General features: G+C 44.5%; 1 protein-coding gene across 1 annotated transcript; it reads left to right on the forward strand.

Annotated features, from left to right (window-relative positions):
- The first annotated feature begins 10,890 nt into the window (after positions 1 to 10,890).
- On the forward strand, positions 10,891 to 15,412 carry LOC134293160 (probable inactive protein kinase DDB_G0270444). Its single transcript, XM_062959863.1, has 2 exons — positions 10,891 to 11,343; positions 11,431 to 15,412. Exons 1-2 carry the CDS (start codon positions 10,891 to 10,893, stop codon positions 12,019 to 12,021), a joined length of 1,044 nt encoding a protein of 347 aa, XP_062815933.1. The 3' UTR covers positions 12,022 to 15,412.

Below are 15,412 nucleotides of genomic sequence, written 5' to 3' on the forward strand. Positions count from 1 at the left end.
GACCCAAGGGAGGCTGGCGAACTGGAGACACATTGAGCACTTCTGGCCCCAGGCTTTGTCCTTGGCCTCTCTTATTTCCCTGAGAAAAATAGCTGGGAGTAGAGAGAGAGACTCTCTCCTTACCTTGAGATCTCGTATCCCGTTCTTTGGGTCTTTTGTCTCAGTCCCAGAGGCCGTCTCTCCCCTTTCTCAGCCCTTTTCCTAAGGAGCAAACTTAGGTGCTACTCCTCCTGAAACACTGAGCAGGAGAGCCTGAATTAACTGACTCTAAAGGATTTCACAGGATTTTTTAAAAAAAAACTACTGTTAATATTTAATTTTATTTTCACGTTGGTATATTTTTCAGGATTTTGATTTTATTGTACCAGTATTACCATAATGCTTTATTTATTTATTTACTAGCTTGGGGACCCGGCGGTGCCCGGGCTATTTGAGAAAGGCATTGTTTGGCTGTGTTGTAAGTTTAGTCTATATCCAGTGTCAGTTGGGTTGAGTGTGTGCGGGTGAACTACAACTCCCATATGGAAGTACCATCGTCCATGGTGCATTGCCCTGGAAACAGTGGCAGGATGTAGAGTAGGCCATGGGGGCTCTGTGTGCCAAGTTTGGTGTTGATCAATCATTGGTGGGGGTCGCAGTGGTGTCTGGAAGTGAATCAAGATACTGGAAGTCCCATCATGTGTGGGCAAAACTCCTCCAAATCGCGCCAGGATGTAGAGTGGGTGATAGGGGGTCTTTGTGGGAAATTTGGTCTTTATCAGCCATTGTTATGGATTGCAGTAGTCTAACCAAGTGAGTGAAGGTATTATAAATCCCATCATCCATGGTGTGTTGGTCCCTAAACTGCAGGAGGAGATAAAGTGAGTGATGGGGGGTACGTGTGCCATGTTTGGTGTTTTATCAGTCAGTGGTGTGGGTTGTAGTGGTTTCAGTAAGTGAGTGAAGGTACTGCAAGTCCCATCATCGTAGGTATGTCCTTCCCAATCTGGACCAGAACGTCAAGGGGCTCATGGAGGTTGTGTGTGCCAAGTTTGGTCGAGTTTTGTCATTGCTGTGTATCGCAGTGGTCTGTTAAGATTTGAAGCATGTGAAAAGTACCATCCTCCCCGAAATGGCACCAGGGTGTAAGGTGCATCATGGGGGTTATGTGTGCCAAGTTTGGTTGTGATCCGTCATTAGTTAGAATAATAGTGGTGTGTTGGAGAGAAAATGTTTGAAAGTACTGTAAAAGGCCATAATGCTTAGTCCATTCTCCCGCAAACTGCTGTAGCATGTAAAGCAGGGGTCCCCAAACTAAGGCCCGGGGGCCGGTTGCGGCCCTCCGAGGTCATTTACCTGGCCCCCGCCCTCAGTTTTATAATAGAATATATTGTATATACATATAATATTGATAATAATATTATAATGTAATACAATATAACACTAATAATAATACCATATAATATTAATTATATATTCTATATTACATATAATATTACTAATACAGTAGAGTCTCACTTATCCAACATAAATGGGCCGGCAGAACGTTGGATAAGAGAATATGTTGGATAATAAGGGGAGATTAAGGAGAAGCCTATTAAACATCAAATTAGGTTATGATTTTACAAATTAAGCACCAAAACATCATGTTATACAACAAATCTGGCAGAAAAAGTAGTTCAATACGCAGTAATGCTACATAGTAATTACTGTATTTACGAATTTCGCACCAAAATATCATGATATATTGAAAACATTGACTACAAAAATGCGTTGGATAATCCAGAACGTTGGATAAGCGAGTGTTGGATAAGTGAGACTCTACTGTAATATTACAGTATAGTGGTATAGTTCAATATAGCAATATTTAATGCTAATATTGTGCTATGCTAATAATATAATATATTGTATGTACATATAATTTGTAAGCCACTCTGAGTCCCCTTTGGGGTGAGAAGGGTGTGATGCAAATGTAGTAAATAAATGCAGTAAATAAATATTAAATAAATAAATTTTAGACTTAGGCTCGCCCAAAGTCTGAAAGGCACACAACAACAACAACAACAATCCTAATTAACTTGACTATCTCATTGGTCAGAAGCAGGACCACACTTCCCATTGAAATCCTGATAATTGTATGTTGGTTAAAATAGTTTTTAATTTTAAATATTGTATTGTTCTTTCATTGGCAGTGGTCTCAAGAAGTTAGTGAAGGTACTGGAAGTCCCATCATCCTTGGTCCATCCTCCCCTAATCTGCCTCAAGACGGAAAGGGGTTCATGGAGGTTCTGTGTTCCAAGTTTGGTCCAGTTCTGTCACTGTTGGGCGACATAGTGTTCTGTAGGAGACTTAGCATTCGAAAGTACTGCAAATCCCATTATGCGTGGCCCATCATCCCCAAACGGCACCAGGACGTACAATGGGTCATAGGGGTGATGTGTGCCAAGTTTGGTCCATGTCAGTGATTCCTGGCGGTTACAGTGGCCTGTGAAAGTGGCGGCCAATCAGAAAGCTGCCACATACAAACATATAGATTTTAATAACTTTATTTATAGTTTCGAGTAGATACATTAAAAGTGGGGGAACATTTTGGTTGATAGAAAAGTAGGAAACTAAGTTATTTAGAAAGATACAAGGGTAGATAAGAAAAAAATAAAATTGGCAAAAGAAAAGAAGAAGAAAAAGAAAAACCTAAAAGAAAGGAATTGATGACTTCCATCCATCTCCACATTGTCTTCGATCCAATCCTGGATCTCCTCCAATTACAGTAGAGTCTCACTTATCCAACATAAACGGGCCGGCAGAATGTTGGATAAGCGAATATGTTGGATAATAAGGAGAGATAAAGAAAAAGCCTATTAAACATCAAATTAGGTTATGATTTTACAAATTAAGCACCAAAACATCATGTTAGACAACAAATTTGGCAGAAAAAGTAGTTCAATACGCAGTAATGCTATGTAGTAATTACTGTATTTATGAATTTAGCACCAAAATAACACGATGTATTGAAAACATTGCCTCCAAAAATGCGTTGGATAATCCAGAACGTTGGATAAGCGAGTGTTGGATAAGTGAGACTCTACTGTACTATCATTCCTTACTTATATTTTAGCTTCCCTAAATTCATGTCTTTCTTGTTGCTCTTATCGTCGTCTAAATGTTCTTGAATTATATTATAGTAAATTTCTTTTCTTTATTAATAAAATTAAAAAGTGGTTGCCAGTCAGTACATTTCTTTGGTAAGCCCTGTTGTTTCTTTATTAGATACTAGCTTGGAGACCCGGTGATGCCCGGGTCATTTGAGAAAGGCCTTGTTTGCCTGTGTTCCAAGTGTAGCCTATATCCAATGTCAGCTGGGTTCAGTGGGTGCGGGTGAGCTCCAACTCCCATATGCAAGTCCCATCGTCCAGTGTCCATCCCCCTCCAAACAGATCCAGTATGTAGAATAGGTCATGAGGGCTCCCTGTAGCATGTTTGGTCTTGATCAGTCATTTGTGTGGGTTGCGGTGCTCTCAGGAAGTGAGTGAAGGTATTGGAAGTCCCATCGTCCATGGTCCATCGTCCTCCAAACTGCACCTGGGTGTAGAGTCAGTCATGGGTGTTCTCTGTTTGAAGTTTGGTCTTGATGAGACATTGATGGGGGTGACAGTGGTCTCAGGAAGTGAATGAATATACTGCAAGTCCCATCATCCAAGGTCCAAGCTCTTTCAAATCTCACCAAGATGTGGAGTGGGCCATGGTGGCTCTATGTGCCAAGTTTGGTCTTGATCAGTCATTGGTGGGGGTCACAGTAGTCCCAGGAAGTGAGTGAAGATAGTGCAAGTCCCATCATCCACGGTCCCTCCTCCCCCAAACTGCACCAGGATGTAAAGTGGGCTACCCTGCACCTGCGTGGCAAGTTTGATACAGTTTTGTCATTCATGGGCATCACAGTGGTTTGTGGGAGGTGAATTGGATGAAGGTACTGCAAATCCCATAATCCTTGGTCCACCCTCCGTCAAACTGCTGCAGCATGTGAAGTGTGTCATTTGGGATCTGTGTGCCTGGTTTGGTTCAGTTCTGTGATTTGTGGCAGTTGCTGTGGTCTCAAGAAGTCAGGGAAGGTACTGCAAATTCCATCATCCTTGGTCCATCCTGCCCCAATATACATCAGGATGTCAAGGGGTCGACAGGAGTTCTGTGTGCCAAGTTTGGTCCATTTCCATCATTGGTGGGCATTGCAGTAGTCTGAGGGAGTGAAAGTGTTTGAAAGTACTGCAAATCCCATCATCTGTGGTCCATCCTCCCCCAAATGGCAGCAGGTCATCAAGTGCATCGTGGGGATGAAGTGGGCCAAGTTTGGTGCAGATCCGTCATTCCTGTTGGTCTCAGTGGCCTGGGATAGTGGCGGCCAATCAAAACGCGAGCACATATTCCGCCAGGCCAATCAAAACGCTGATACATACTCCGATTTCACTTTTATTATATATATAGATAGATGTTAATCTGTCCATATTCTTAATTTCCATTAATTTTATTAACCATTGGTCCGGTATCTCTTCTTGTCTCCAATTTTTCGCATATATAATCCTCATAAGCTGCTTTTTTTGAGAGGGAGAAAAATGGTGTAATAATAATAATAATAATAATAATAATAATAATAATAATAATAATAATAATAATAATAATAATGTATATACAGTATATACAGTATATATCTATATATATAAAAGGGTAATGAAATCATCCACACCTCTCGGTTGATACAACAAAAAGAAAAGAAAAATAAAGTCCTAATTAGAGAGAGAGGAATAATTGCCTTTATCCAATTGCTGCCAATTAGAAGGCTAAGCTCCTCCAACTTGGTCTCCTAGCAACCCAATCAAAAATAATAAAAAACACTAAAAAATTAATACAATAAAATACTATAATAACAGAAAATAACTAAAAATAATACAAGAAAATAATAAAATATAATAAATAAAAATATAACTTACAATAAAATTAATTTTAAAATGCAAATAACATCAAATAAAATTACACAACAATTTTTAACCAATACCACCACCACTTTGCCACAGCAACGCGTGACCGGGCACAGCTAGTTATAAATATAATATGTAATAATTACTGTGATAAAATAATACAGAACAATATAATCTCTAAAATCAGGTCAATAAAGAACAACACTCTGAAAGCATAAGCCACAGCAACGCATGGCCGGGCAAAGCTAGTATTATATATAATAATATAAAATAATAATCATCATATTGGTTGGGAAGATGATAATTATATAAAATTACTAGCTGTGCCCGGCCACGCGTTGCTGTGGCAAAGTGGTGGTGGTATTGGTTAAAAATTGTTGTGTAATTTTTATTTGACGTTATTTGCAATTTTTTTATTAATTTTATTGTAAGTTATATTTTTATTTATTATACAGTAGAGTCTCACTTATCCAACATAAACGGGCTGGCAGAACGTTGGATAAGCAAATATGTTGGATAATAAGGAGAGATTAAGAAGAAGCCTATTAAACATCAAATTAAGTTATGATTTTACAAATTAAGCACCCAAACATCATGTTATACAACAAATTGGACAGAAAAGGTACTTCAATATGCAGTAATGCTATGTAGTAATTACTGTATTTACTAATTTAGCACCAAAATATCACGATGTATTGAAAACATTGACTACAAAAATGCGTTGGATAATCCAGAACGTTGGATAAGCGAATGTTGGATAAGTGAGACTCTACTGTATTTTATTATTTTCTTGTATTATTTTTAGTTATTTTCTGTTATTATAGTATTTTATTGTATTAATTTTTAGTGTTTTTTATTATTTTTGATTGGGTTGCTAGGAGACCAAGTTGGAGGAGCTTAGCCTTCTAACTGGCAGCAATTGGATAAAAGCAATTATTCCTCTCTCTCTAATTAGGACTTTATTTTTCTTTTCTTTTTGTTGTATCAACCTAGAGGCGTGGATGATGGGTTGTGTTGCCTGTAGTTTTGTTGTTTTGTGGGTCGCCGTGATGCCATCACTCTTTTATATATATAGATAGTTGTGATGATGATGATGATGATAATGTTAATAATGAGGAAGGGGAGTTTCTGATGGGGTCAAGCCCCAAAACTCTCCTAATAGTGACCTAGAGCCTTTGGAAAAGCAATCCTTGCACACGCTGGAAGGAAATGCTTACGAAAAACAAAGTTCAGCATCATTAATTCCTGTTGCAGCAAAGATGGCATTGCTGCAATAAACTCAGACTAAGGAATCTGGCCAAGGGGAACGGTGGGAAGAGGAGGGCATGTTGCAGCTGCCCAAATATTTTCCCCAGAGATAAGCATTCCCCAAAATATAACTGGTTTATTTTTGCTTGTCGGGAGGAGGGTGACGGGTCAGGATTCCTTTCCAGAGAAGCTGATAAAAAGGTTTCTAAACAACGAAACCACTCCCAGTCCTTGTCCCAGCTGGCAGCCGCTCCTTTTGCTGACAAAACCAGCTTGCAATCAGTGAACTTTGCATTAATGAGTGCAATTAATCCAGTGACCCTCAACCCCACCGGCCCTCGCTCCATAGATGGAGAAGAAGTGAAAATCTGCGAAGTAGGGACGCTATATTCATTTTAATATTTATACTTTACTAGCTTGGGGACCCGGCATTATTTGAAAAAGGCATTACAGTAGAGTCTCACTTATCCAACATAAACGGGCTGGCAGAATGTTGGATAAGCGAATATGTTGGATAATAAGGAGGCATTACGGAAAAGCCTATTAAACATCAAATTAGGTTATGATTTTACAAATGAAGCACCAAAACATCATGTTAGACAACAAATTTGGCAGAAAAAGTAGTTCATCACACAGTAATGCTATGTAGTAATTATGGTATTTATTAATTTAGCACCGAAATATCACGATATATTGAAAACATTGACTACAAAAATGCATTGGATAATCCAGAACGTTGGATAAGCGAGTGTTGGATAAGTGAGACTCTACTGTAGTTGTCTTTGTTTGTTAGGTATTCTCAGTTTAGAATCTAGCACTTCGGCCCAGGTCTTCTCTAGATTTTATCCATGATTTTATCTTTTGTTCTTGAATGTGATTTTATGACTGGTTTTTATTGTTATTATTTGTTTTTTATTGCTTTGTTTCTATTGTGGACTGGGCTTGGCCCCATGTAAGCCGCTCCGAGTCCCTTTGGGGAGATGGGGCAGGGTATAAAAATAAAATTATTATTATTATTATTATTATTATTATTATTATTATTATTATTTTATTATGACACAGCAAACAAGATAGATATGCTGGATTTCGCATCACAAAACCACAAGTCGAACACTTCCCAAGTGTCTAGGACTGAGTGAAGTATTATTATTATTATTATTATTATTATTATTATTATTATTATTATTATGACACAGCAAACAAGATAGATATGCTGGATTTCGCATCACAAAATCACAAGTCAAACACTTCCCAAGTGTCTAGGACTGTGTGATGTATTATTATTATTATTTTATTATGACACAGCAAACAAGATAGATATGCTGGATTTCGCATCACAAAATCACAAGTCGAACACTTCCCAAGTGTCTAGGACTGAGTGAAGTATTATTATTATTATTTTATTATGACACAGCAAAGAAGATAGATATGCTGGATTTCGTATCACAAAATCACAAGTCGAAAACTTCCAAGTGTCCAGGACTGTGTGATGTATTATTATTATTATTATTATTATTATTATTATTATTATTATTATTATTATGACACAGCAAACAAGATAGATATGCTGGATTTCGCATCACAAAATCACAAGTCAAACACTTCCCAAGTGTCTAGGACTGTGTGATGTATTATTATTATTATTATTTTATTATGACACAGCAAACAAGATAGATATGCTGGATTTCATATCAGAAAATCACCAGTCGAACACTTCCCAAGTGTCTAAGCCTGTGTGATGTATTTTCGGATGATGCGTGCAGATCCCAGTCGGGTGGCCTTTTGCAGTTGGCAGATCGTGATTTTGTCAATGTCTATTGTTTCCAAATGCCGGCTGAGATCTTTTGGCACGGCACCAAATGCGCCGATCACCACCGGGACCACCTGCACTGGTTTCTGCCAGAGTCTCTGAAGTTTAATCTTGAGGTCCTGATAGCGGCTGAGTTTTTCCTGTTGTTTTTCACCTGGGATGGCGACATCAATGATCCAAACCTTTTTCTTTTCCACAACTGTGATGTCTGGTGTGTTGTGTTCCAGAACTTTGTTAGTCTGGATTCGGAAGTCCCACAGTATCTTTACATGCTCATTTTCCAGGACCTTTGCTGGTTTGTGATCCCACCAGTTCTTTACTGCTGGGAGGTGGTACTTGAGGCATAAGTTCCAATGAATCATTTGGGCCACATAGTTGTGCCTCTGTTTGTAGTCTGTCTGTGCAATTTTCTTACAGCAGCTGAGGATATGATCAATGGTTTCGTCGGCTTCCTTGCACAGTATGCATTTTGGGTCATCAGCTGATTTTTCGATCTTGGCCTGAATTGCCTTTGTCCTGATGGCTTCCTCCTGGGCTGCAAGGATCAGGCCTTCTGTCTCCTTCTTCAGGGTCCCATTCGTGAGCCAGAGCCAGGTCTTCTCCTTATCAGCTTTTCCTTCAATTTTGTCAAGGAACTTTCCATGCAGTGTTTTGTTGTGCCAGCTGTCAGCTCTAGTTTGTAGTGCGGTTTTCTTGTACTGGTTTTTTTGTCTGCTGTGCTTTGAGGAGTTTCTGATTTTTGACTTCAATCAAAGCAGGTTCTTCACTTTGCTTTACATATTCTGCCAGGGCATGTTCTTCTTCTTTGACTGCTTGTTTTACTTGTAAAAGTCCTCTGCCACCTGATCTTCGAGGCAGATATAGCCGGTCAACATCATGGCGAGGGTGCAGTGAATGATGAATGGTGAATTATTATTTTCCAATACTTTTGCAGGTTTGTGATCCCACCAGTTCTTTGCTGCTGGGAGGTGGTACTTGAGGCATACGTTCCAATGAATCATTTGGGCCACATAGTTGTGCCTCTGTTTGTAGTCTGTCTGTGCAATTTTCTTACAGCAGCTGAGGATATGATCCATGGTTTCATTGGTTTCCTTGCACAGTCTGCATTTTGGGTCATCGGCTGATTTTTCGATCTTGGCCTTATAATATTATTATTATTATTATTATTATTATTATTATTATTAGGTACTCAGCTGCTATCTATAACATGGGGAAGGAATGGATTCCCTGCCGCTTGCATTCACACAGATCCTTTCCCTCCTTCTCTCTGCAGCAAAGATGGACTTTGCTCTGAAAATCCACTTCCAGCGATGGCTCTCCCATTATCCCCTTGTGACCTTTGCCTCCTGCGTCGCTCTTCGCCAGGATAATCAGGTAAGAACAAGGAAGACAATGTCTTTTTTTTTTCCGCCTCCGAAGGAAAAACATAATTTGGGCCACAGGAAGCCATCCCGAGAGGAACAATGGCTCTTATCAGTGGGTATTTTTAGGGTCGGAGCAATATCTCAGTGACGTTTCCTGTTTATTTGCTGCTTCGGGGTGGAGGGACACACACCTCTTGAGCCACAGAGAGGACTCACCGGCCAGAAACACTGCAGAACTTTCCAAGATTGTTTGCTTTGCTTTGCTCGTTTCCACCATCGTTGAGATAATAAGTTGCAATGCATTACCGAATGGGACACAATGTTCCATTCCAGTTTCTTTACTTCTTTCAGCTGAAGGAGTATCTTTTCTTACTGGTATGCAATACAGTTTTTGCTATCCTTTCTGAAGGTTACGCTGCATGATTTGTTATCTGGCTTGGCTCTGAAGAAGAGCAATTTGAGAGTTTGCCTGGACCTCATATTAATGGCTTCTATTATGAGCATCCTGAAAAATCATATTAGAGCTTATTTCCTGTTAGGTCTTATTTTCGAGGAAACAGGGTGGGAGCAGGGTTGTTGTGTGTTTTCTGGGCTATGTGGCCATGTTCCAGAAGTATTCTCTTTTGCCACAGATGTGGGCGAAACGTCAGGAGAGAATACTTCTGGAACATGGCCACACAGCCCAGAAAACACACAAAAACCCGTGATTCTGGCCATGAAAGCCTTCGACAACACAGGGTGGGAGCAGCTGGGGAGGGACGTGGGGGAGCGGCTGGAAAGTATTTGAGAACAGTCTAGGATGGAAACATGGGAAGGGAGCGTGACCCTCTTCTTAGAGATCTGCAACAAATACAATAGGAGGAGGTGGAAGTGGAGGTGGAGATGGAGGAGGTGGAGGGTGAGGAGGTGGAGGTAGAGGTAGAGGAGGAGGTGGAGATGGAGGAGGAGGTGGTGGTAGAGGAGCAGGTGGAGGAGGTGGAGATGGAGGTGGAATAGGAGGAGGTGGAGGAAGTAGAGGTAGAGGAGAAGGTGAAGGAGATGGAGGTGGAAAAGGTGGAGGTGGAGGATGTAGAGGTGGAGGAGATGGTGGAGATGGAGGTGGAAGAGGTGGAGGAGGTAGAGGAGGTAGAGGTGGTGGAGGTAGAGGAGCAAATGAAGGAGATGGAGGCGGAAAAGGTGGAGGTGGAGGAGATGGTGGTGGTGGAGGTGGAGGAGCAGGTGGAGGAGGTGGAGATGGGGGTGGAAGAGGAGGTGGAGGTGGTAGAGGTAGAGGAGGTAGGTGGAGGAGATGGTGGAAATGGAGGAGGTGGAGGAGGTAGAGGTGGAGGAGATGGTGGAAATGGAGTTGGAGATGGTGGAGGTAGAGGAGCAGGTGAAGGAGATGGAGGCGGAAAAGGTGGAGGAGGTAGAGGTGGTGGAGGTGGTGGTAGAGGAGCAGGTGGAGGAGGAGGAGGAGATGGAGGTAGAATAGGAGGAAGTGGAGGAAGTAGAGGTAGAGGAGGTAGAGGAGCAGGTGAAGGAGATGGAGGTGGAAAAGGTGGAGGAGGTAGAGGTGGTGGAGGTGGAGATGGAGGTGGAAGAGGAGGTGGAGGAGGTAGAGGAGGTAAAGGTAGAGGTGGTGGAGGTAGAGGAGCAAATGAAGGAGTTGGAGGAGGAAAAGGTGGAGGAGATGGTGGAGATGGAGGTGGTGGTGGAGGTGGAGGAGCAGGTGGACATGGAGGTGGAAGAGGAGGTGGAGGTGGTAGAGGTGGTGGAGGTAGAGGAGCAGGTGAAGGAGATGGAGGCGGAAAAGGTGGAGGTAGAGGTGGAGGAGATGGAGGTGGAGGAGGTGGAGGTACAGGTGGAAGAGGAGGTGGAGGTGGTGGAGGTAGAGGAGCAGGAGAAGGAGATGGAGGTGGAAGAGGTGGAGGTGGAGGAGATGATGGAGGTGGTGGTGGAGGTGGATGAGGTGGAGGAGCAGGTGGAGATGGAGGTGTAAGAGGAGGTGGAGGTGGTAGAGGTAGAGCAGCAGGTGAAGGAGATGGAGGTGGAAGAGGTGGAGGAGGTAGAGGTGGTGGAGGAGGACGTGGAGATGGCGGTGGTTGAGGTGGAGGTAGAGGAGCAGGTGGAGGAGGTGGACATGGAGGTGGAAGAGGAGGTGGTAGAGGTGGTGGAGGTAGAGGTGGAGGAGATGGAGGTGGAAGAAGAGGTGGAGGTGGTGGAGGTAGAGGAGCAGGTGAAGGAGATGGAGGTGGAAGAGGTGGAGGTGGAGGAGATGGTGGAGGTGGATGAGGTGGAGGAGCAGGTGGAGATGGAGGTGGAAGAGGAGGTGGAGGTGGTAGAGATAGAGCAGCAGGTGAAGGAGATGGAGCTGGAAAAGGTGGAGGTGGAGGAGGTAGAGGAGGTGGAGGAGGACGTGGAGATGGAGGTGGTTGAGGTGGAGGTAGAGGAGCAGGTGGAAGAGATGGACATGGAGGTGGAACAGCAGGAGGTGGGGGAGGTAGAAGAGCAGGTGAAGGAGATTGAGATGGAGGCGGAAGAGGTGGAGATGGAGGAGGTAGAGGAGGAGGTGGTGGTGGAGGAGGAGGAAGTCATCCCAGCCAGGGCACTCCTCCCTCCCTTTATGCCTCGCTTGCGCCTAGACACAAGGGCCTGCGAAGGAATGAACAACTGAAGGAGAGGCAGGCCAGTCTTTGGTGGGAGCCCAACTTGCCAACCATCATTTGCACCTAAATGGCTGCATTTTGTTGGAAATATTCTATTGGCTGTGTCCAAACTGATCATTTGTGACCTAAAACATGCATTCCGTGTTTCCTCTGGCAGTGATGAGGTGCAAGAATTGAGCCTCCGCTTCCTCCTCCGGGGCCTCCGCCCTTGGAAAGGAGCCCTAAGTGGCCACTGGTTTGGTTTGTAGGAGTCACAGCCGTAGGGTCCAATGTCTCTGTGTCATGTGTCTCCTGCACCCAGATTGGTGGCTACCGTCTGTGTTTCCTCCCCTTCCCCTGTGTTTTGGGGACCGGGGTCCTTGGTGGGGTGAGCAGCGCCCTCCCTGTTGCCTCCCTGGCTGCTCTGGCCTGGAGCGGAGCCAACGGGGCCTTATCTCCCGCTCCAACTGCAAGCTCTTGCTTTGTGCAGAATTTTATTCCTCGCCGGGACGGAGAGGGGTTGGGGAGTGCCGCCCAGGGAACGGTGCCAAACGGCCCGGGCAATGTTTTCCACTCAGAGCAGAATGTTCCCTCAGGCTTCCTCTGCTCGGGGATCTCGGCCGCGGCTGCTTTTCCACAAACTCTTCACGTTCCTTCACTTTGTGCAAAAATGCAGACCCATGTTTCACCCCCCCTTGAGCCTCTCAAACACTCTCATTCTCAGCCACACGCTTCTCCTGTTCAGCAACCCTCCCTAACAGCACTCCATGCAGTCATGCCCGTGGAGGTGTCTACAGATATGCAAATGTGAGTAGATCAATAGGTACCGCTCCGGCGGGAAGGTAACAGCGCTTCCTGCAGTCATGCCAGTGGCCACGTGGCCTTGGAGGTGTCAAATGACATGCAAATATGAGTAGATCAATAGGTACTGCTCCGGCAGGATGGTAACAGCACTTAATGCACTCATGCCCGTGGAGGTGTCTATAGATATGCAAATGTGAGTAGATCAATAGGTACTGCTCCGGCGAGACGGTAACACCGCTTCATGTAGTCATGCCAGTGGCCACATGGCCTTGGAGGTGTCTACAGACATGCAAATGTGAGTAGATCAATAGGTACTGCTCTGGCAGGATGGTAACAGCGCTTCATGTAGTCATGCCAGTGGCCACATGGCCTTGGAGGTGTCTACAAACATGCAAATGTGAGTAGTTCAATAGGTACTGCTCCGGCGGGACAGTAACAGCGCTTCATGCAGTCATGCCAGTGGCCACATGGCCTTGGAGATGTCTATGGACATGCAAATGTAAGTAGATCAATAGGTACCACTCCGGCGGGAAGGTAACAGCACTTCATGCAGTCATGTCAGTGGCCACATGGCCTTGGAGGTGTCTACAGATATGCAAATGTGAGTAGATCAATAGGTACTGCTCCGGCGGGACGGTAACAGCGCTTCATGCAGTCATGCCAGTGGCCACATGGTCTTGGAGGTGTCTACAGACATGCAAATGTGAGTAGATCAATAGGTACTGCTCTGGCAGGATGGTAACAGCGCTTCATGTAGTCATGCCAGTGGCCACATGGCCTTGGAGGTGTCTACAAACATGCAAATGTGAGTAGTTCAATAGGTACTGCTCCGGCGGGACAGTAACAGCGCTTCATGCAGTCATGTCAGTGGCCACATGGCCTTGGAGGTGTCTACAGATATGCAAATGTGAGTAGATCAATAGGTACTGCTCCGGCGGGAAGGTAACAGCGCTGCTTGCAGTCATGTCAGTAGCCACATAACTTTGGAGGTGTCTATGGACATGCAAATGTGAGTAGATCAATAGGTACCACTCCGGCGGGACAGTAACAGCGCTTCATGCAGTCATGCCAGTGGCCACATAACTTTGGAGGTGTCTATGGACATGCAAATGTGAGTAGATCAATAGGTACTGCTCCGGCGGGACAGTAACAGCGCTTCATGCAGTCATGCCAGTGGCCACATAACTTTGGAGGTGTCTATGGACATGCAAATGTGAGTAGATCAATAGGTACCACTCCGGCGGGACGGTAACAGCGCTTCATGCAGTCATGTCAGTGGCCACATGGCCTTGGAGGTGTCTACAGATATGCAAATGTGAGTAGATCAATAGGTACTGCTCCGGCGGGACGGTAACAGCGCTTCATGCAGTCATGTCAGTGGCCACATGGCCTTGGAGGTGTCTACAGATATGCAAATGTGAGTAGATCAATAGGTACTGCTCCGGCGGGACGGTAACAGCACTTCATGCAGTCATGTCAGTGGCCACATGGCCTTGGAGGTGTCTACAGATATGCAAATGTGAGTAGATCAATAGGTACTGCTCCGGCGGGACGGTAACAGCACTTCATGCAGTCATGTCAGTGGCCACATGGCCTTGGAGGTGTCTACAGACATGCAAATGTGAGTAGATCAATAGGTACTGCTCCGGCGGGAAGGTAACAGCGCTTCATGCAGTCATGTCAGTGGCCACATGGCCTTGGAGGTGTCTACAGACATGCAAATGTGAGTAGATCAATAGGTACTGCTCCGGCAGGACGGTAACAACGCTTCATGCAGTCATGTCAGTGGCCACATGGCCTTGGAGGTGTCTACAGATATGCAAATGTGAGTAGATCAATAGGTACTGCTCCGGCGGGAAGGTAACAGCACTTCATGCAGTCATGCCAGTGGCCACATGGCCTTGGAGGTGTCTACAGACATGCAAATGTGAGTAGATCAATAGGTACTGCTCCGGCGGGAAGGTAACAGCGCTTCATGCAGTCATGTCAGTGGCCACATGGCCTTGGAGGTGTCTACAGACATGCAAATGTGAGTAGATCAATAGGTACTGCTCCGGCAGGACGGTAACAGCTCTTCATGCAGTCATGTCAGTGGCCACATGGCCTTGGAGGTGTCTACAGATATGCAAATGTGAGTAAATCAATAGGTACTGCTCCGGCGGGAAGGTAACAGCACTTCATGCAGTCATGTCAGTGGCCACATGGCCTTGGAGGTGTCTACAGATATGCAAATGTGAGTAGATCAATAGGTACTGTTCCGGCGGGAAGGTAACAGTGCTTCATGCAGTCATGCCAGTGGCCACATGGCCTTGGAGGTCTCTATGGACATGCAAATGTGAGTAGATCAATAGGTACTGCTCCGGCGGGAAGGTAACAGTGCTTCATGCAGTCATGCCAGTGGCCACATGGCCTTGGAGGTCTCTATGGACATGCAAATGTGAGTAGATCAATAGGTACTGCTCCGGCGGGACGGTAACAGCACTTCATGCAGTCATGCCAGTGGCCACATGGCCTTGGAGGTATCTACAGATATGGAAATGTGAGTAGATCAATAGGTACTCCTCCGGCAGGAAGGTAACAGCGCTTCATGCAGTCATGTCAGTGGCCACATGGCCT

Source organism: Anolis carolinensis, unplaced genomic scaffold (assembly GCF_035594765.1).
Source record: "Anolis carolinensis isolate JA03-04 unplaced genomic scaffold, rAnoCar3.1.pri scaffold_7, whole genome shotgun sequence".
NCBI classification, from domain to species: domain Eukaryota; kingdom Metazoa; phylum Chordata; class Lepidosauria; order Squamata; family Dactyloidae; genus Anolis; species Anolis carolinensis.